Source organism: Apteryx mantelli, chromosome 12 (genome assembly GCF_036417845.1).
Source record: "Apteryx mantelli isolate bAptMan1 chromosome 12, bAptMan1.hap1, whole genome shotgun sequence".
Classification (NCBI taxonomy): Eukaryota; Metazoa; Chordata; class Aves; order Apterygiformes; family Apterygidae; genus Apteryx; species Apteryx mantelli.
The window spans coordinates 22942282-22965041 of NC_089989.1; the positions used below are offsets into that span (position 1 = coordinate 22942282).

Below are 22760 nucleotides of genomic sequence, written 5' to 3' on the forward strand. Positions count from 1 at the left end.
GGAGGGAGGGGAAAAAAAAAAAAGCAAACCTGATATGTAACACATGAAAAAAGGTTTGGAGACACACACACACTCTTATGCTGCGAGTTATTAATTGTGCACCAACATTTTGCGTGTTTCTATGCACAGAATGAGAAACAGAAATTTTCTCTTACAATTATCATGCGTTTTAAACCAACAAAAATTGTCATTTTTTCCATAGAAATGGCAACATTTATTTTTTAACAACAATGGAAAGATATGCAAAAATAGCCCATAAAAGAAAGGGGGGAAAAATGATCTGCTTTCTCTTTAAACCCACGAACAATAGAAGGTCACGTGGCACAGTATCCTATCATTCAGCACATTAATAGCTGTGCTAGAGTAATTACACTTGTGGTATTTTTGCCTCAAGTGAAATTCTGAAATAAGAGGATGGAAATTATGATACTGCTGATAAATATTAATAAGTGAACTTTTAATTTTTTTGCCACAATATTCAAAATGCTAAGCATCTAGCTAATGCTGAAGCAGCCTGATATGTGTTTGCCTCCAGGGACTATGATGCTTTATGCACTTAAGAAAAAAGTTTAACGGAATTAAAATTTAATATCTAATTAGAGCAAGGCTAATATATTTTGAAATGAGTGGGGAAGACACACGCCTCTGTTGCATATTTGCTACAGTCATTAATCTTACCTGTAAAGCAGCATTGAGAGGTGTGCAGTAGGTGTGGCTGGTCTGTATGTTTTTAATAAGAGAAGGGTTACTGCATAAGAAAAACATAAAAAGGAGAGTTAAATGCAACCAACCCCTGTGAGAGTGTTTCAAGCATGTAAAGCTTCCTCCCACACCAGAAAACTAGAGCTGAGATTTTCTTTCACACAAGTTCTCTTTCTTTTCTTTCTTTTTTTTTTTAATCTGAGTTTTATGGTTATCGTATTTGCCTGCACTAAACAGGGAGCATCACCTCCTCTAGAAGTTACCTCGCCACGTGCTCTACTACCCTGCGTTGGCGTCACATCTGGGCAGCTCTGCTCGTTTTAGCTGCGCCGGGGAGAAACTCCCCGACGCTCGTCATGGCCAGAAGTCAGTCGCCATGCAAAGAAAGGTCCATCGTAAGGAGGCTCTGATTAAAAGCACCGCGGGATATTTTAAACACTCCACGAGGCAAATCGTCCCCCAGGTGGCTGGCAGCAGAATCCCTGGCGACCGAATAGGGGGACTGGGGCGAGAAAGGATTTGAGGTTTCTGGTTTCCTGAGCCTCGTCACTCCCCGCCAGGCACGCGCTGCCTGAAAGGCCAGTTCAACAAAAATTATGCCGGTGTGTTCGTTTGCACCCGCACTTCAGTCACCTTAAGTCTTCATACGGGGCCGGATTTGAGGGAAATAAACACCAGGCATATCCACTCTCTCTTTAGCGGGCATCTAAAAATCACCCGTCCCGCTTGGGGAGAAAAAAACGTCTTCAACGACAAACTAGGTAGGATGTCGCAATGCAAAAAAAAAAATCTCCAAAAAGTTTTATCACTCGCTGGGCACGTTTTTTTTAATTATTATTATTATTTTTTTTGGCATGTGGGAATAAATCACGGTGAGAGCAGTCTTAACTGACCCCCTCCCACAGGGACCAACAAGGATCAGTTGTTCTGGAGAGACGGCCTTCGAGTAAAGGTCAAAGAAAATTGCTTTGGGAACCCTAGGAGTATTTGAGAGTGGTTGTTGTAGACACAAGATGGCCTACTGTTTATAGCCTCTACAGCTGGTCTCACTGCACTTTCAGACTTTTTTAGGGTAATTCGGCATTTCTAAGTACCTAATTGCATTTTTTGCTTAAGAGCTGCAAAACAAGGCATACAACTGAAAGCAAAGGAAAACATCAAAACTAAAACTTATCTGAAACCCCTCCTGACATATATCTGTCTTCCTGACAGATCTACAGCAGCATAACTGCACTAACGTGGATAATTATTTTAGTCTACATTGCACTATAAACAAATACTCTAACAGACATGTCAAAGTAGAGTTATTTTTACAGGCATTTGGATTATCAGAGTAGGACACACAAAATACACATAACAACCAAAAATTTAGTTTCTTTAGCAGCAAAGGTGATGTCACTATTTTGTGAAATGCAAGTCTACATGAGATGGGTAAATCATGCAAAGCAAAGCAACAGCAGAAAAAAAAATTAAAGCAAGTAAAAGCTCTTACTGTGCAACAAGCTCGCCAAAGTTTTCATCAGGGCAGTATTTTCGAGGACGGCCTCGTTGAATATGACGGCCACGTTTAAACTCTTCATCATCAACAGTCCAAAAGGACCCAAACTCATCCTCTACTCTGATAAAGCACTTATGCAGTGAGAGGTTGGTGCGAATGGCACCCTGGGACAAGAGCAGCAGCAAAGGAGATGAAGTGGAAACAAAGGGACACGGGATCGGGGACAGAACAGACATCAAATACAGGGAAAAGGAAAAAGAAAATAAAATGCAATAAGCATAAGCAAATGGTTTGTGAGGGTTAATATGCATTGCCACCTACAAGCTACTAGCATGTGATGCAACAAACACCAAGCAAGCAGGGTCAGGGTACTGGTGGGCATACAAACAGTAGTGATGAGATGTTTTTCTTGGTTTCCCTTAACTGAAACAATGCGAAACCACCTGTGGTTGGTCTAACACCAGCTAGCAGCCAAAAGCCTCTACGTTAAACTGTAAGCATGATCCAAGCTAGGCTAAGAAGTTCAAACATGGTGGACATACCCACTGATCTTTTGTGGCCTTCGTTTTTGGAACTCTAGTTCATCCACTGTCCATACTGCCCCTTTAACGTTTTCTACTCGCACAAAACACTTGTGAAGACTAAGATTATGACGCACTGCATTCTGCAGCAAGTATAAAAGAGAAAACATTCAAAAACTTTCCATGAGAAAATGCTCATCATCGTCCAAGAACAGCAGCACAGTCAGCTTGACAGCCCTCATTTTGCAACGTTAAGCCCGTGCCCCGTCCCCTCCCCGCACCCGCTCGCCTTCCCCGCACACCAGCTCTTTACATCTTACTTTGCAAAGACAAAACAAAAACAAAAGCTTAAACCCACGATTAGAAATGCAAGTTATTCTTATCAATTATCCACAGCGCAAACGAGAACAGCCATCATTTTACACATGCACGTCGTACAGGCGAGCGCCCTTCACACAACACACAGAGGAACATTGCTCGGGCATTTCCCAAGCAAGCACGCGGGCTCGGCGCAGAGACGCTCGTCCCCTCCTGCAAAAGAAAGCAGCGGTGAAAGCAGGGCAGCGACGGCCCGCGAGGGCGGGCGGCTCGACGCAGGCAGGCGGCAGCGGGGCCGGCGCTGCCGCGGCTCCTGCCCCGCGGCCCGGCGCCTCTTCCCCCGCGTGCTCCTCGATGGACGTCGGCTCCCGTTCCCGGCGGACTGCCGAGCGGAGGCTCCGCCGAGCGGGAAGGCGAGGAGGGCTCTGGGAAGCGGCGTGATAACGTCCCCATGCTCCTTCCCGCGGCCGCTCGGCTCCCTCGCGCCGGTGCTTTTGCACCTCTGCTCTGCCCGAAATGCCGTCGGGGGCCCTGCTAGACCCCGAGCGGCGTGTCGCATCCCTTCCGCCTCTTCTCCGTTTTCGGGGCGAATCCCGCCCTGCGAAGCCGCTCGGACGCGGGCGCGGGGCGCCCCCAGCGCAGCGGGAAGGGGCTCGGCAGGCAGCGGAAGCAGAAGAAGCCGCTCGCTGAGAACACGCCGGCGAACAAGCTCCATCCATCATCGCTGGCACCATCGATTTCGGCAATCTGGTGGACTCGTTAGCAGGCGCGATGCCAGCCAGACACATGGTCCTGGGCCCAGGCAACCACGAGACTGCGATTTTTTTTCCTCCTGTCTTCTTCTTCTTCTTCCTTTTTTTTTTTTTAATGAACATCAGGTCTGGACGGCGAAAGGGAGCTCTAATCATGAATGTCTAAATCGCTGTGCAAACAAAGGGTACGCACAGCGCATTTGTCATGCAAATTAAGAGGCGGCGGTGTGCGCCGGCGAGGGAAAGGCCAGGAGTCCTTCGCCACTTCTCCCCTTCCCTCTACTCCGAGAGCAAGGCAGGGGGGAGCCGAAACCTGGGAGAAAGTCAACATGTTTGCTCGGGATGCTTTTTTTCTTCTGCTACTTTGTTCTGCTTTTTTTCATTTTTTTTTTTTTTTAACATCTTCTGCATTTCACTAGGTGTGAAATTTTTGGCAAACCCCCCGATTTCGGGACGGAGCAAAGCGCCCCACGCCTCGGGGGCTAAAAGCCGCCGGCCGGGCAGCTCCCCGCGGTGCCAAGGCCCGCGCTAGAGGAACCCGCCACGGGCCTGCGCCTGTGTCATGCGGGCAGTTTCCTGTGAAAATGGGAACTGCGTCAAGTCTGGAGCGAAACGCAAGAATAAAAACACTATTTCCCACAGCGAAAGCTGATCTGGTAGTTAATGCGGCAGTTGATCAGACGCACACATCAGAGTTCAGTAAAGTGAGTCCGCTGAGTTTGTAAACAGTGTCTGTGCACATAGTTGTGCAGAAATAGTGGCGGTGTTCTTCAAATACAGTAAAAGCTGGGGAAATCTTTTACAGCCTGTTCTTGCGCTACAGACGTCAACGTGTGCCTTGCCCTTGACTGTGAGGGGTGCCGGGGCAGGCTCTTGCCGAATACACCGAGAAAGCGTTGCCGTAGCTTCCTGCATTCCCACGTGATCACTCGTTTGCAGGACTTATCACAGAGAAATTATTTTCTTCCCCCCGCCTCTGGGTTCTCGCTATCTAACAGTTTCATTCGAACAATACCTCAACATTTCGGAGCCACACCTGCAGCCTTTGCCTCGTGGCTGCAGTTCAGTGCCAGCAAATTACTGCGAAAAATAAAAGCAAACAGACATTGCCTCTGACCTGTCAGAACCGGTTCACAGTGCTCCCTCAGCAATCAGCTTAACAGAAAAATTAGGAGCTATTATTGTAAGATTATATATTTACCTTGTTAAAAATATTTGTACGCAAGCCACTTTTGCAGAAAAATTACCCTGAACATGCTTGAATGTAGCAAATGAAAGGGTTTGCTATTTTAATAACTGCTCAGGCTCTGCTGTACTGCATTTTGGGAAAGAGGTTCGTTTTTCATAGGTCTTTATTCCCGTGCCTTTCTGTGGTTTTGAAAGCGGTCCCAGGGAAGCTTGCCCACACCAAACCCTGACCCTAAACTTGGGGAACGCTGACCCAAGCGACAGCTAAGCATTAACGGAAGGTGAGTGCGAATCCCTGCGTATAGACTCAAGTTATTCTGACGCTGCAATTAGCCCCTTGCGCTTGCTCAGAGCCCCGGGGGCTTCACGTCATGCCAAGCTGGAGCCGCGTTTTCATCCCCGCTGTTCCCGAAGGCTGGCGTGAGAGACCTGAGCTCCTTCAAGCGGACGTCCCGTGTGCCAGGCGTGGAGGAGCCGGGGGGGGAAGCTCTTCCTCCTGCGTGCGGGCAGCGAACACCCGCGCCAGGTCCCCTGCGCGTCAGCGCGCTGCAAGGCCACGCGGCTCCTGCGCCCGGGCTTTGCACGAGGCCCTGAGCTCATTCCCAAAAGGAGCCTCGGAGGACACGCTCCCCCTCTTGCTGCAGGGGTCGGACTGGGTTTTTGCTTGAGCACCCACACCTGCGGCTGCTGCAAAGTCCTCCTGGAACCGCTCCAGCGGCGAAAGACGGGCAGGTCTAAAAGGATCTCAAATCAGGGAAAGTTAATTTCCTTTCTGGATCATAAGGAGGCTGCAAAGTGAAACGCTGCTCATGTTTTCCAACTGAAGAAAGAATCAAAGCAGCAATCAGAGACTTTTCCTGAATATAAGAGCTTACAGACCAAGGCTGAAAACTTAGAGAATTGCCCTGCGATGTGATTTAAAAGGAAAACATACTGCTAAAAGCAAGCTAATGTCCAAGGAACGTTTCCAGGTCCATCCTTTAAAGGAATTAATCCTAAATGCAGGATGAGACAGGCAAAACAAAAAGAGCTGACGAAACAGCAGGTACGGGACACCCGCATCCGACCGGGTCCCTTGAGTGCTGTACGTTTGAGAGCAACAGAGTTCTTAGACTGAGAGAGACTCAAAGCGCTGCGGTGTGATTGCTACTGCAATACAAGATCCTGTTATTTGGTTCATTCATTAGTAATTGCACTTGCTTGAGAAGGTAGTGAAGCTATTATCACACTGTATATAAGGGAAGGAGCGGCCCCCAAAATATAAAATAAAATTAACTCCCCAAACCTCTTATCTAATAGCATCAGAGATGGTTATGGTAAGATATTAAGGTGCCAAAATCAAGTTTTTGGTTCTGTTAAACAATTTCTTATTGTGGGGCTTGCTTCTCAAGTATGGTGTTCAACAAACTTCTGTGTTATTAAAAAAAAGAAAAAAGGAAGCTTTTAACAGATCCGTATATGCAGCGGAGAGCCAACCGACTGAGGAAAGAAATCCACTTATCTATAGATCCTAGGAAGAAAGAGGTTGTCGTGATTACAGTCTGTGCAACTAAAACGACAAGCAGTATATCTTCTACTGACACAAGAACTTTACCTCTTTTTTTTTTTTTTTTAATATGTTCCAGCTGAAGGGCTGGAGTTTCACTGCTAGCAGCAACCACACAGAGGAACCAGCGGCATAATCACCGAACATAAAAGCCAATAACGGGGATTCAATTAGTGGTTTTCAAAGGCAGAGGAATTTTTCCGCCAAATATCGAATCGTTCCCGCAGATAAGGCGCCCAGCGCGTGTCAAAGCTGCCGGTCTCAATTTGCGCGTCCCCGCGTCGTTGCGATTTGTGGCGGCACCAGCGGTGCCTCCTCCGCGCGGGTCAGCGCGGCGAAGGCGAGCGGCGCGAGCGGCCGGATGGGCTTACCTTCCACGTCGCCGCGTTGCGTCGGAAGTAGGCGAACATTCGCGTGAACCAGTTGTAGATTTCATTTAGTGTTAGCTGTTTTTCCGGGGATTCGAGGATGGCCTGGCGGAGCAAAGCGAGATCAGTTAGGACCAAGCCAGTGCAAAACGCGCTTACAGCTTTACTTTAACCAAATACAAAAAAGAAAAGGAAGGAAGGAAGGAAGGAAGGAAGGAAGGAAGGGAAGAAAAGAGATATGGAGCAAAACATCCAAAGGAGGGTTTTCACAATATGAACTAAGATTAATGGCTGTATTTAACAGTTCAGTGGCAAAATTCAAAATGGAATTATCTAATTGTTTTGAGTTTTTATTTCTGTTTCCTTACAGAAATATTAATTTATTAGTCATTCATAAAGCAGAATCAAAGAGAAATGCAAAACATTTCACTAGCTGATTAAAGCTCAGTAATTATTTAGAGCTCAGATTAATTCTAGGGATCAGAGATTACTGTAGCTTGTGATAATTGACTTGCCATCTTTAAACAGGCTCATTTTCACTGTTGTGTGAAATGAATTTCCTAATAATCACATCGTATTGTAATACTTAATCAAAAGCAATTATGTTATATATTGCAGTTCTAAAAACCCTTATAGTAAAGGTTTGAGCATTTGAGCATGCTTACACACCAAAGGTTTTTAAATCTATTTAATCCCGAGCGTGCACATAGAGGGACACGTTCTTCCCTAATCCGAAGGCGTGCGCCCGGCTCCGCTTACCTGTCTAATTAAAGACGCGTACGTGAACGGCGGTCTGACTTCTGCGTTCTTATAAAACTCTTGGTTCTGGGCAATATCTGCTGAATAAGAGCAGCGTCGCTCCGTTATTACCGCGGTGGAGCAGCGCCGCGGGGGGAATCGGCGCGGGGGCAGCGGCCGGGCCGCGCCGGCGCCCCGGGGCCGCGCGCTACCTGACGAGATGGGGACGTTGTACTTGTCCGAGTACCGCCGGCGGATGGGTCCGACGTTGTGCATGCTGGTGGTAGTGATGACGGAGGGCCCCTGGGTGACGGGAGTGATGGGCGCCGTCGGGGTGGTCGGGGTGTGAGGTAAGCTCTGCGGGGACGCCTCCGACGCCGTCTTCGACAGCGTGACGCTGGACACCAGGTTCAGCTGCGGGGGCAAAGCAGAGAGCGGCGGGCGCGTGGGCGCGCGGGGCACGGCGGCACGGCCGGCCCGCGGCGCCAGCCAGCAGCTTGCACCATCTCCATCGAAGAGGAAAACAAATATGCCATTCCCAGTTATATTAAAAAAAATAATAATAAAAAAAAGCAGCCCAGCAAGCAAAAAACGCCTGCTGCCAGCACTCCAAATTGAGGATTTTTACCTAAACCTTAAAACAAGAAAGCTCTCACAGCGTATATCGTCTTAATATCTTATTTTAGTCCCATTATTTCGCAATCTAAACGCCACGCATCTCTGGTTTCCGCGTTATCGTTAGGCCTGGCCTCTAATCCGCCTTCTTGGGTATTGCATCGAAGGCGTCAGGCTGAAAACGAAAGGCCAGGTTTTCCCAGGGACGCACCAGGAGGGAACGCAATCTCTCTCTTCAGCGTTTGGGCTTTTTTTATTCTATTCCCCCTTCCCTGTTCATGCAACTTCATCCCTTTTAAAAGCAAAGCCCTGACTAGGTTAACTCCGGGATAATTTAATTAATCACCGGCGCCCACGGCAGCAGAAACGCCCCCGCCCTGGGACCGGGCATCCAACCCAGGTACGATTCGCCCGGTTTTGGGACCCAGCCCGAGGGAGAGGGCGAGCACCCGCACGCCTCCCCGAGCCGGCCGGAACGCGGCGCTCGGCACCTCGAGCGAACGAGCCCATCTCCGAAAGCCAGGGAAGCTGCCTGCGAAAAGCGCTCTTTGACGACTTCCACGTTTCCTTCCCTGAGGCCGTTTCGCACGTAATATTGGCGAAACCCTGACCCCATTGAAGTCGGTAGCAGAATTCCCGCTGAATTTAACAGGGACAGAGTTTTACAACTTTTGCTCATGATTAAAATTCCTTTTTCACCGGACATGAAACCTTTCCAAACGGAGGCAAGGCGCACTCTACAGATAGGCCCCCAAACAGCTCGTGTTTATCCCTAAGATGCTGTATTAATTTTCCTCTTATGAAAGCAGCCAGATAAGAAAACTCCTATTAGCATCCCTCATATGAATTAATAGCCACAAATAACTTTTCTTTAGAAAAATAATAGGATCCGTCCGAAACAAAGGTAGTGGAAAATAAAGGGCTCTAACGTTAGAGAAACGATCGCGGACGGCAGTAAAACACAGGTATTGATTTCCCGGAGAATGGTGCCGAGAGGCGAGCCGCTAAGCGCCGTCGGCACAGGCGCACGCGAACCCCGGCTGCCGCAGGGCAGCGCGTTCCTGCGGCGCTTACGGCACACGAGCGTGCCCGCCGGGGGACCGAGTCCGTCCGGAGCCTGGCTTGATTTAAGGATGCTGATTAGGGATACGTGCATGGCAATGTCCTCCTGTTATCCATCTATCCAAGTATTACGTACGATAAAAGGACCAGTGGCAATAATAATAGTCCAACTGACAGGTCTCACCACGAAGTCAAATCTACTGTATTTTATCTCAGTTTCTCAATGGACGTTTTAACAGTCCAATAACTGCGAGCAAATCTGCACCAATGCTAAGGGCCGGGCTGCAGCAGGAGCTCGGCAGCCGGGCCCTCCCCTTGGAAAGATCACGGGCATCATCATCGCTGCAGCTCAAACCGCCCCGTTTCAAAAGAGTCGGATGCCTGTTCCCAGGCAGTTAAAAACTTAACATTTAATCCGTTCCTACCAGAAAACCCGCAAGAAGGAATCCGCAAAGGTCAGCACTGCCCTGCTTCGAGACCCGAGTTAAATTTCCCGCGGCTTTCCAGCGCAGGTAGCGCCCGGGAAGAGCGGCGGGAGAGGACGAGCGGCGCGGGGGGCTCGCAGGGGCTCGACAAACGACACCGCGACTCGCGCCCGCTGCCGGGCCGCCGCTAATAAGCTGCAGAGGAAGCAGCCAATCTCAGCTAATTACCAGATAAAATTGTATTGTAAGGACTCTAATTAGGAGATGCTTACGGAGGTGATCTGATGATTAAACGCTGCATCCGAGTGACCCCACCATCAATGTGCAGTGGTGCAAGATGTCACTGGAATATTTTTGTAGAAACAGTAATTTTATTTCAAGGAGGGGAGGCAGTAATATTTGTAATAATGGCTATGAGGTAAACTAATTAAAAGACAGTTCCTAAAGGAAGACTGTGGCTTTGAGCAGCTGAGGCCGTTCCAAAACAAAGTGCCAAATCTCAACAGAGGAGCTGCAGTCAAGTGGAAAATTTCTGCCTGACCTCTGCTCTCGCTATTAATTTGCAGGAAAACTAATGACACATATACATATTCCCACAAAATTGTTCTAATTGCTAATTTGCCAAAGGAGCCCAGTTTCCAAATTAAACATGACTGCAGTCTGCGAGGAAAGAAAGAACAAAAAGCTGGAACAGCGCGAGTATACTGTATTTCACCTCCAACAACCGCGCGAGAGACTGAACCAACAAGTTAATGAAAGACGACCTTGTCAACTGCTAGCAAAGTTTTCCCTATTTTTTATGTTTTTTTTGAAGACACCCTCCCTTCTTCTAACAGGGGTCCAATCCCTGCCAGGGATATTACCAAAATACAAAATAGCGGAAGGCAAAAGAAGATTATTCTCTCTTCTCAGGCTTGCATTGCTGCTTTCTTTGTTATCTACAGAGCGAAGACTTAAAAATCAGCTGTGAATTAGAGCAGAATAACAAATTATGAATGGTGTTGGTTTTGTTGCAATCTTAAAATATTAATTTTATTTGTAAACTATTAAATCTTAATCTTGCCACCAGTTACAGCTGAGAAAGCGCCTTGGCTCTGTGCTGCTGGCTGCTAAAGATGCTTACGCAGGGCAAAGATCAGGAAGGGATTGGACTGGGAGGGTTTCTTTTCCTGATGGAAACTCTACACAGTTTCTCACTGTTTGCATTTGCTATTTAAAAACAAGTTACTATGATTAGAAAAGTTGTTCACACTGGTATTTTGTACACAGCTAGTTTCCCACATACTGCAATTTTTGGACGAGGTATCATTTTTGCCAGAGGGTAGTGAGCAGAAGTCACCAAGCTAGCATTTTAATGAGCAAGAATTTTCGCATCGCGGCAAGGCACACGAAACGGGGCGTCCTCCCCGTACGTGGGGCAGCACAACCCTCACTCCAAAGGGTTAAACCTTCTTGCAATGTTTGTACTGGGGGGCGGGAGGGGGAAAGATTTCTTTCACCTTTTTATTAAAAAAAACCAAAAACAAAATCCCAAAGAAACCCAAACCCTAAAAAATAGTTTTAAGTCCCCAAAATTCTGCAAATTCAACCACTGAAAGTTGTTAGGTGTTTTGTTCGTTTTTTTTTTTTTTAAAAGAATAGTACCTCATACTCTTTTAACTTAACAATCAGAAGTGCTATAATTGTTTCAGTGTTCAATATCCTGCTTAGCATTTTATTATTCACCTTCCCTTCAAGAAACGGCCACTTCTTCCTCTTAAAGGTGAAGACCGAGCCATCAAGTTTTTTTTTTCCCCTTTAAATATAAACAAGGCAGAGAGGTAACCCTCTCCTTCACCCCGTAAAAGAGATTTCTAGTAAGTGATTCTCCCGTTAGGACTCACTTTGATTTCTTTTTGCATAAACATTTTACATGACAATAGTGGCTGCACATAAAAAAAAAAAAAAAAACAGATCTGAAACAGTTTAAAAAGAAGGAAAAAAAGGAAAAAAAAAAGACGTTCATTTCTAAGTGTCACACTGGGGCCATACCCCGTGCTCCAGGGCAGCGAGTCCTCTGCTATTGATGCTGCCTTTCCCACCACGGCCGAAACCGGTGATTTACGGAGTTCCTGGGCCTTAAAGGCCCCGGAGCGGAGCCGGCTCCTCTTGACCCCGCGGGCGGGAGAGAAAGCTCCGGCGGGCGCGAACCTCTGCTCGGCTCCGCGCCTTCCCCTCCCGCTCGGCCTGGACACGGGGCCGCGCGAGATGTCGGCTCTGGCAGGCAGCAGTCACTTAGCAGGTGTTGTTATTGGCAGCGACACTAAGGAAACCCAAGTTGGGGAGTGAGACTTAATGAAAACCAGTATATAAAAACAGCTTTTGTTGTGCTTGAGAATCTCTCTTTATTGCTGCGTATCATTATTTTTTCAAACTATAAAGTACGGCTACAGCAGCTAAAATGCTCAGTCATTACCTCAACAGTTAAAAGACTCTCTTTTTTTTTTTTAATGCTTTGTTATTACAGTTGCTAAAAACAGTATTTCAAAACAATCGTAATTGCTATGGTTAGGGTAAAAAAAATACATTAAAGAAGGGATATCTAACAGTGCATTTTATTTAAAGTGCCAAAAGTTTCTTTAAAAGTTTTCTGCCTATTTTTAAAAGATGGATCTAACACCTAGTATGCAGAATTACTTGTTGGTTGATGCTTTTTCCTTTTCCTTCCCTTCCTATGAACTTCCATGTTAGTTAATCCTCCAAAAGAAATCACATTTCCATTTCAACCTATTATGCTGATCACTAACACGAATGAAAATAGCATGTAGGGGAAGGTACCTTAATGGCAAAAGCAGGACGATAAATCTTGAGAAATCTTTGTTCTGCATTTGTTAGGTTTTTTTACATTGAAAAATTTTACCTTCCAGAAATATGTCACAGCATATTCCTCCGTGGGCAGCTTTATTCTCCCTTTTTTCATTACTTTATTCTCACTAAAACAACACGTGTCGAAGTAACAGGAACAACTCTGTATTTTTCAAGCATTACGTTGCGAGATACGTCCATTTTCTTTTAAAGCGCTGCGCCGCTGGATATTTTAATGATGAAGATGGGTGTTTTTCAAGAAGGCCCCGAGCACTCGCCCTCCTCTCAAGGTGCCTTCCATCCCCATCCATCCCTCCGCCACCTCCCGACCTGCCCAGACACTCTCCCGGGAAGAGGGCAACAGTGGGCGAGACACCACTGGAGCCCTCTCCACATACAGAGACTTATCTGCCAACGGTTTAGTCCGTCCACCAGCAAATTGCATGGGAATGTGCTCAAATCTCACCAGCTTTAATAGGACTAAAGAGCTTTCCTGAATAGACGGTCTTGGCGGGTTGGTATAGCAAAACACACCGGCCATGCCATCGCACTTCCCGAAGCAAAAATGACTCCAGGAAGGTAAAGCCATCTAAAGCTGGGCATGGGACTGACGGACACGACCGTGATGGATGTCCCTCCTGGACAAGCAGCTCTTGGCTGGGGCTGGGCCAGGAACCTGCCCGTGGCCCCAGCAGCCCCCCGTTACCCCCAGAAGGCACCCACTGTATGCACAGACGGGGTAGTACGGCAAGCGGCTCATTCACCCGCTCTACCTGCCGCTTACGGCACGGTGTAAAAATAGGCGTTAAGGTCCTTTAAACAGGATAAAAATATTTCTTTCAGCCACGAAAAAGCTGCAGTTTTAAATCCCAATTCATTGCTACGCTTGGATTCACAGTCACTCTTTCCTTTAAAATCACAGATGTACCGTAATATATTAATCCTAACATACACCTTGCATTAGTTATGCTGGCAGGAAAAAAAAAAAGAAGAAATTAATTACTGGATGTAAAGAATACTTTGCACCGCAATAATGGTCATCAGATCTTTTTACCAAAGTCCTATCCCACTGAGTTAAAAGGACTAGGGTCTAGCATAGTCTATGCAGTGCCTGTGTATTTTTTTCACAAGGAAAGCACAATTTATGCAAAACACTATACTTCTACATTTTATAATTAATTTTCAAATGCTTCACCTATACATATTTTAATAATTTCTGATTTATCAGATGGTATCTATAATAAATTTTTCTATATTTCAATAAATGAAAAGAAGGCAGTTTCAATCCAACAACAGAGTGCCACACAATATAGGCCTGTCAGGCACCAATTTTTACTTCTAACATGTAAGTTAAAGGATAAGGAATTTATAATGCTGCCTGTGAACGAAACCACTTTTCATACACAAATGTGATCTTTTTTTTTTCCAAAGGGTAATACAACAGTACATTTACATAAACTAATCCAAACAATCTATGTATTTGACAATGGCAAACCTCACACAGACTGCCTATTGTTGGTTTACATCTTGGAGTTCTTTATGTTGGCTTGTAACACTGCTCTAGCTGTCAAAGGTTTGACTTGGACTCTAAATAAATGGTTATAGAAGTGCTGTGCAGCGATATTGGACTTCTTTGCAAAAGAAAACCTGCTGTGTATGAATTCAAAAGCTATTAATTTTTCAGTCAAAAATATTCATGCCTATTTCTTTTAATAAAGAAACACTGTGCTGAGCAACTGAGAGATAATGTTGACTAGTGGTACAGAATTTTCAATAGAGCAGTTAAAAATAAATTTAGTAGGAGGTCCCCAACAAAGCTATAATTTTCCAGAATGTAAAACATTTTTAATACTAATCAAGACAGCCCTTTTCCCCCTGCGTTCTTTTTTCCCCCCCCCCCTTTTTCTGACGCTTTTCCCTGTTTATTAGCTGTTAACACTAATCTTCATGGCGACACCACCTGGTATCTTCGTAGCCTACACCATGGGCAAAAGCTTCCTGCCTTCAGCCGCTGAGCACGGATCGCGGGCTGGCTTGCCAAGCCGCGCTCGCTGCCTTCTGATTTCCTCCCTTCAGTTTTTAATCCTTCCTCCTGAGGGGCACCGCTGTTATGAAAGGCCTCAAGGCAGAGCGCTTTGAGACTCCCAGATTATTCCGCTGTTTTAATTTTTAATCCAGTAAGAGCTATAGAAACCAAACCTCCTCCCCATTCTGTTGGGTCTATATACTTTGCCAACAATGCGCCGAGGCATTTGCATTCAGGCCGAGATGGATATGAGGAACTAGAAGAATGCTGTTTTTACAGACACTGTAAGCAGTTTCCACTCTAGAGAGCTGGAATCCACCGGATCAAGCAATTTGAGGAATCTCAACAGCTTAAACGGAAGGGTTTATACCTACCACTCAACTCTCTCCAAGACGCCACCAAAATTTCCCGTTGGCTTTGACATCTGCTCCCGTGTTGCTGAATAGCCTGCAATTTTCTGTCTAGTAGCCTCCCTGTGCACTTCTGCAGCCATTTATTCCCAACTACATGGAAACTGAGAAATCCTTTTCTAGTAAAAATGGATGCGCGAAGTGTTTAATGATTTTATGTTCTCTATCTCTGTAATGTGTTCTGTTTCAGACATTAATTTTGTCTACCAACTGCATCTTGGCAGGCTACCATATTTGCTGGGTTAATAGTCTGACTCCTTTTTATTTCTATCACCATAAATCATACATATATGGGTGTGTGTTTGCTTTATTTATAGAAAAAAAATCAGTCAAAACAGATAAACCAATACTTTGTCATTATGCTGCATCATTGCATATTGATTAAAATTGCTCGTACTAACTATAGATTGTCAACGCTCAATTAATTTTCACACAATGACTCAAAGCAAAATCAAATAAAGCCAGTGTACCTTTAAATCTTACAAATCTTAAAATCAAGAAGCAGAGCACTCTCCCCATTTTGAATAATCATGTGAAGCTACGAGGAACGTTTTCAGCATTGAGAGGTTAGGAGAAAACAACAGCTGAAGAGCCACTTCCGTCAGAGAATGAGACGGTAGGTTCGTCTTTTTTTGGGTCCCCGGCGGCTGGCTTGGGCTACAGAGCTGCCTGGTACCTTGCAAGAACGAGGAATTTGGGGCTGACCCCTCTTGCCCTGGCTGCCTCCCCCCCTTAAAAGAGCTACGGGGGACGGAGGTGGTTTTCCTTCTCGGTTTCAGCAGTGTAAAACCCGACACGAGGTAACAGCAATTAACATCAAAATGTGCAACCGGAGTCTGCTCTACCCGAAACGTAAGTCAGGCTTAGAGAGAAAGCAAAATAAATACACTAAATATAATTTAATTACATCTCATTCCTAACACTTCCTAGGATTTCATGCACGTCTGACTGATGTAAAGCCACTTACAGGCTGGTACGTGAGGCCAGAAAAAGGCCCAGTGCATCTGCTTTAGAGTTCAACTTCTTTGAAACTCCTTGAAGAAAAAAAAGAGCGATGAAAGTTGGATTTATGTGGCAGCGTCTCCTACAAAGTAACCAGCTAGAGAAGTACTTTACATCTCTTTGCTGTGACAGACTTTAAAGCAGACCACACTTCGCATCACGCGCTCAGGTGGGAAACAGGAAAAGAGGCTGTTGTGAGCTTGTGCTGGGTTTCTGCACAGTTCAGTACTTACGGGCTGAGGGGTGGCTTTTGGTTCAGTTGACTTCACATGCAGGTGTGTCATCATAGCTTGCAGGCGCTCTTTGTCTTTTGCAAGCTGAAAGGAGGAAAAAAAATGCTCTATTACCCGTATGAATAAAATCCAACCTCTGCTTATTCCTAATTAAACAGTTGGCACCAGCGCACAAGACAGAAGAGTTTTATTGCTGAGCCGTTCAGAAATTGTATATGGTCTTTTTTTGCAAGGTAAAACTAACTCTTGGTGCTGGGTGTCAGTGTTTCCCAAAGCAAAATGCATTAGCCCTTGAGCGAGAGGAGCTAGACCTGCTGGCACCAAGGGGTTCGCTCCAGCACTGACAGCGAGAAGACAACAGTGAATCATGTTTATTAACCAGTCCCACGCCAGCTCGGGAGGCACCGCAGCAAGCAAGTTATGCAGCCACTCTCAGATGCACTTTCCTCCTCTAAGACCCCAAAACGAACCGCACGAACGGTCTGCAGCTTTCAGGCCACGTGCAGGCTCTGCGGCACGGAGAGGAGGCAAGGAGGCCGCGGTGGCTAAACCACCACCGGCGCCTCCGGAGTCCACGCCGCCGTGGGGACGACGCTTCTACCCTTTGCCGTCCGCTCCCCACGTCGTGCCCCAACTGGGGCAAAGCGTGGCCTATGCACCGTCCCTCACTTTCTTGGGTCTCTGGCGTTGTTCGGTTGAATTCTGCACCTAGCTCACAGCTGCTTGCCCTGGATCGCACATGGCCGGGACCCAGATGGCTTCTCAATGCATGTACAGCGCACTGGTCAGGCACTAAATCTCATTATTTTTGGAATCGTGACATTTTTGTATGTGTGAACAGGACTTTTTCTAGCTGCTCTTAATAAAATGATAAGGTACTTCAAAATAATACTAATGAAAAAGGGGTGTAATTAACCTACATGCCCAACACAAAGGTTCCTATTTCCGATGGGATCTAGATCAGGTTCCTACAAAGGACAATTTTTGCAGAGCTGAGTTTTGCTTTAGACAAGGCAGATTTCCAGTGCCAAGAGGAGAGCTCTGCTCACATTCCCCTGTGACTTTAAACAACCTGCCCACCTTATCAGAGGCATCTGTTTGGAGCAGTAAAGTTGGGCTAAGTGTATATAAAATGAGATTCGGTCATAAATCCCCATTCATAACCTTACGGTCAAGGCTGTCCTGCTCTACGCAAGGCAAGGGGTTTCAGACCATGCCAGAAAGGCGTCATGATGGGATAAAACTTGGCATATAGGTTTCCAAGACAGGAATTAAATAAAGGAAAAAAACAGTGTCATCACTGTGTGCTCTGAAAGCGCAAAAGCAAAATCGCTGGGCTTTTCAACTCGCCTTGCATTTTTGGGTCAAAAATCTGAATGGCAAGAGAGAAAGCCTGACACCTATAGCAGATCTCTTGGAAGTTAATGGCTGGATCTGCTGGTGCGTCGCAGAAGAGCGGGGAGCTACATGTTCTTATCACAGCAGCGCTGCAGAAACTTCTCCCTCCAGGAGTCCTCTGAGGGCCTCTTTGGAGAAAGCAGGGGTCTCATCCCTCAGCTACAGCATTTTACACAAAATCAGTGAAAAAAACAAGAAGTATTTCTACTCTCAGTGAAGCGTTGTTGTGCAATTTCTCATTCCTAGCTGGGCACATGAGCTGCTTGGCAGGGTCATCTATGCATTAAATTTTGGTCTGCAGGCTACTGCAGAAGAACAACATCTTCCAGCCGAAATAAATAAAACGCAGGCACCTGAAAGCTTCCTGCTTGCAACACAGCAGTGACAGCAAGGGAAAGCCACTTAGGCAGTAAGGGCCACACCCTGAGCAATATTTCCTCTGTGCCCCTCATCTAAATGGAGTGGTACGCTTCACTCTGAACTGCAAGGGTCCTGATTTTTATTGTTTTTGGTCATCATCTTAGCATGCTTTTAATGCAGCTTCTGGTGGATGAATGTTATTAAAGATCCTCTCGACATTTCAGGCAGACACACACCAGTATTTTGTCATAGTCTAGGAATTCAAACACTCACCCAGTTAGGCAGGAGTTTAAATTATGAAAAATAGAAGTCTCTCAGTTTCAAAGCACTGAAGAGAAGCAAAAAAAATCCCAAGAATTTCTTTAAATTGTTTTCCCTTAGATCAGGAAGCAGTAGTGATACAAAACTAGACTGTCACTAGTAGCCCCCTCCACTCAGCTGGATCACTCAGAAGAAGTCATGAGGGTTTGCTCGGCCACTGATGTGAGCAAGTTCTCACTGGTGGCACTCACTAGAGAACCCAAGGTGCAGAAATGGTAATTATGAGAGGATTTGCAGGAAAATGCTCTCGATGTACTAACAGTGTTCTTGGGCAAGGTCTGTTATGCACTGGAAGTAAGCTGAGTAGTGAGACTCTTAAATGGGTTTATTCTGATTTTTCAATGCTACTGGTGAGCATTATTTGCTTCCCTGCTGGTCTCTGTGACAGGAACTTAGTCTATAAAACTGCACTTGAACATATGCACCGAATGTGCATTTGAAATGAGACTGGTAAATCTTTCCCGCTGCGCTAGCATTGAGCAGGACTATCCTGGCAGGACCATGGGAGAAAAGGAGTCCACGCCTCCAAACATGGGCTCAGGTGGCACCTGCAACCTCGCTACGTCCTGCTGGAAAGGATCTTCATAACTCTGGGAGCAGACCCCTCCTCTGAAAGACGACCCTTGTCTGATGTCGCAGGGCAAAATGCCAGGTAGACTTCTCCAAAGGCAAGGGGCGGGCAGATTTCTATAAGCTTACTGTGGCAAGGACCTACAGCCACTGGTCTAACCTGAGATGTTCACAGGTTTGGAGGGAGCCTGGTATGAAATACAGTCCCCTCTCAGGTGTCTTTCTTTTTTCCCCTGTATCCTTGTAGAGAGCTCTACATTCTGGGAATTTCCAGAGGGCTGTCTAGTTCTTCACGGCAAGCCTGGCTTTGTTACATTGCCCCCATCTCTGGTGGGTACATACATGATCCAGGTACCTGAACAGCAAGGTAAATGCATGGAGTGCTTTGCAAATCTGGACACAAAGACACATGCCTTGCCTTGAAGGGGGGCAACCTAACCCAAAACCCACAGACACAGAAAGGCAGGAGAGGGGCGGCACAGAAAGCACAGGCCAGAAGGTGCTCGAGGAGGAGGGGGCAGCACAGCAGTCGGGGACCAAAGAGCGGGAGATGAGGCGTTAGGCACAGAGGATGCAGACATTACATGGGAGAAAAACAGGCAGAAAATAACAGCAAGGAGCTGGAATGCAAAAATGGAAACCCAGTGAGGAGCAACATGGCCAGACCAACGGGAAGGGCAGGTCACTTCAGCAGCAGCATTTTGGACAAACCAAGGACAAGGAAGAAGGAAACTGGTCACAGTCACCGGAAGAGACAGCCAAGATGTAGCCTCTCCCCTCCTTTTACGTGCTTGTTTAGGCTGTGTATTAGAAAGGTTTAGGATCCACTTTTCAAGAGTGTCTATAGACGCTTTAGGAAAACAGGCCCAAGCCGTTGTTTTCACTGCACTGAAAATGGCCAACTATCTTCCTGTTCTCCTACTGGGAGATAATTTTTTTAAACTTGCAATAGCCTTGTTGCTCTCCTGAAATGTTTTTCCATACAAAGGTGGTGCTGCAAAATGAATATCCTATTCCAGCTAAGATCTAGCTAGGGCTAGGGCTATGTTCCTGTATTTGTGTTTTACCCCACAGCCCAGTTCTCACTATTTATAATGGCAACAAATGATCATGTCAAGATGGTTCAAACAAAGCGAAATATGAGAAGATCTCTACCTTGTCTATGATATTTTAAGTACGTTTTTGATGGAGATGCTGAGACCAAAGCTTCACGATACTTCTGCAAAGGGGTATTTGCAGTCAAACAGAAAACAGATCTGACTTTTTTTTTTCCAAAAAGTTCATTTAAAAATTACTGTCTTTAAAAGACATTGCACTCAGCTCTGTCCATAACACTGATAAAACTGTTATACATAAGATAAATGATGGCATGGGGGGAAAAAAAAGAAAAAAGAAAAAAAAGAAAAAAGGAGAGGCTTGCATCTGGGTCTATCACACTCAAAACTTGAAGCTCATCCCTCAGATGCAATGAATTTTGGATAAGTTAAATTCTACCCAGGCCTCAATGGGGCTGTACAGGCATAAGATGATGCAGCATTTGGATCTTGCTGGGACACTGGACCCTGAACAGTTTGTGGTACTTCACAACTGCATTTGAAGGCAAAGCCGCTCATCAGCGCTGAGTACCACGGGGCAAAGCGGGAAGGTGATGGGCACCTCTCCAGTCTAGCTCCCAAAACGCAGCTACTCCACCACGGGGCTGGCTGTTGTGACCCTGACAACTGCTCCATCGCCAGGAGTACTAGGTTGATGGCCCTAGTCCAGCTGCTCTCTCCCCTAAATCATCCGCTGTCCCTGCTGCATACCACCACAATGAAAAACCCCGCTGTTGGGCTGGATTTTCTTTTTACTATGGCTCTGTGCAAAACCAGGTCACATATAGATGAACTAGTCACTGGAGGACAGCTCCTCTGTCTCCTCCCACATACATATTGATGCCGATTTCTTTTTGAAGCATCAAAGGACTGATGTGTGGGAGGAAGGGAGAGGGACAAGGGTGAGTTACAGGTGTCCTCCCCTCCGCTTGTGCATTTTGGGAATGGGACCAGCCCTCCTCCTCCATCTATACGCTGATGCTACCTTGCTGACCAACGATGGTCTCTGCTGCACACCCTTATCGCAGACTAAATTATGCTTCTAGTCCATCGTATCTGCTGTGCTAGTAAGACTGTTAAAAAACAAACAAATAAACAAACAAACAAACAAAAAAACACCCAAAACTTTTTGGCTTAGCCCCCATACCACTGTGAAGTTATATTCTTGTCTTGGTGACTTCATGCCACCTTCCCATGCAACACTCCCTGAGCTAGGAGGTACTTCTCCACACTAACTGGGTGTGACTCTGTAATTATTAGTCACTTTTTATAATTAGCATAATGCACCGCTGATAAATGTTTCAAAAATATTGTCAAAGACTTATTGAGAGGTGGCAACCAAGTATCACCTCTGTCCTGTTCAATGGGTAATACAGGGCTTCCTCCCATAGCTCAGGCACACACGTTTCCAGTGACTGCAGGAGAGGAGGATTAATGCTTCTCAAGCTGACTGCAACTGAAAAAATCTAGATTTACCTTCAGCATGAATATTACTGCATCTTGGTAAAAGATTATCTCATATCTCAGTTTACCAGGAAGACTGCAGACTTTTTTCTAATTCCCAAGAAACTTGTTAAAATAACAGACCATTTCTCTTAACAATTTCTACAAGACTCTGATATTTTATGACTGGTAGTTTGATTTTTCTAAAACTTGTATTAAAATAGTTTATACTGCTTTAGCTAATAGTGAAAGTGTCATGACCAGCGTGTTCCTGAAAGTAAAATTTAGGAAATATCTATGAAAGAAAAAGTGTAATTTGTAAGATAAGAAGATAAAAGACATTTTTTAAAAAAATCCTGATCTTGAAAAGTAACAACAAGAAGTTTAAGTGTGTTTTTGCTGATTTTTCTCTCCAACTATTTGAAGCTATAAATGACTTAACTCAGTAAAATTCCAAATGTAATTATCTTCTGTACTTAGCCCAAGGCTTTCCATATATCTCTACACTGCTGTCTTGCATACAAAATAGGTTTTTCAATAGCTGGTAACTATATGGTGTACAACATTGTTTTAATTTCCCCTTCTTCGCTAACCCCTTGCCTACACACCGACACGCTGTCAAAGTCGCCCAGCGAGAGCAGCCAGGTCCGGGGAGACACAGGGAACTCGAAAGCATTTTCAACGGCAGTCACATAAACACGTCATACCTTTGCGTTGCATTTAATGCACCCCAATTTACCCCCTTGTTTTTTGTGCTTTTGAAAAAAACCCGTTTGCTACAAATGGCAAAAAAATGATAATACATGGAGAGTGTTAGTATATGAGAGACCACCAAACAAGCCAGGTCATGCAGCGTTTAGAAATAAACATCAACCGTTTCCCCCGTACCGACACCTCTAAGCGAAGGGGAACATCATCCGCTCCCCCCCTCCGCCCTCCCCCCCAGTTGGAGGATAAAAAGCATTGGATACATACTGATGGATTTCCAATCAGTCAGCCTGTTTAAGTGTCCTATTTCTTTGCAAGTTACGGTTTAGAAAAGAGGAAATGAAGCTGCAGTTTCTTTTGACGGTTTTTAAAACTACTACAAGTAGGTTTTGAAAGCTGGTTTTCAATCATAGTGGGAAAAGCAGAACTCATTTTTATTGCTGTCGAGAATTGGATTTGATTAATACTGAGGTAATATTAAAATAAATTTTATTTTACCTGTAGCTCTAACTGCTGTACAACCTGCATTTGTACTCTACATTGGGCTGTACTTCTATCATCCAGCGCATGCTCACTGTTGAGATGTCTGTAACAATACACAGAAAATCATTAAGTGAA

The 22760-nt window shown here is 45.6% G+C and overlaps 1 protein-coding gene across 16 annotated transcripts in view; it reads right to left on the reverse strand.

Annotated features, from left to right (window-relative positions):
• FOXP1 (forkhead box P1) overlaps positions 1-22760 on the reverse strand; it is a 385930-nt gene that overhangs the window by 12867 nt on the left and 350303 nt on the right. For 10 of the 16 annotated variants that reach the window (XM_067303481.1, XM_067303482.1, XM_067303477.1 and 7 more), the window contains 6 exons: positions 22641-22728; positions 16249-16332; positions 7653-8045; positions 6897-6998; positions 2743-2864; positions 679-748 (listed from right to left, as the gene is read on the reverse strand). In XM_067303481.1, the coding sequence (XP_067159582.1) occupies positions 679-748; positions 2743-2864; positions 6897-6998; positions 7653-8045; positions 16249-16332; positions 22641-22728 (859 nt within the window). Of the gene's footprint in view, positions 1-678; positions 749-2248; positions 2365-2742; positions 2865-6896; positions 6999-7652; positions 8046-16248; positions 16333-22640; positions 22729-22760 lie in introns of those variants that run through there. The other 6 variants (XM_067303486.1, XM_067303484.1, XM_067303485.1 and 3 more) reach the window with 4 other exon arrangements.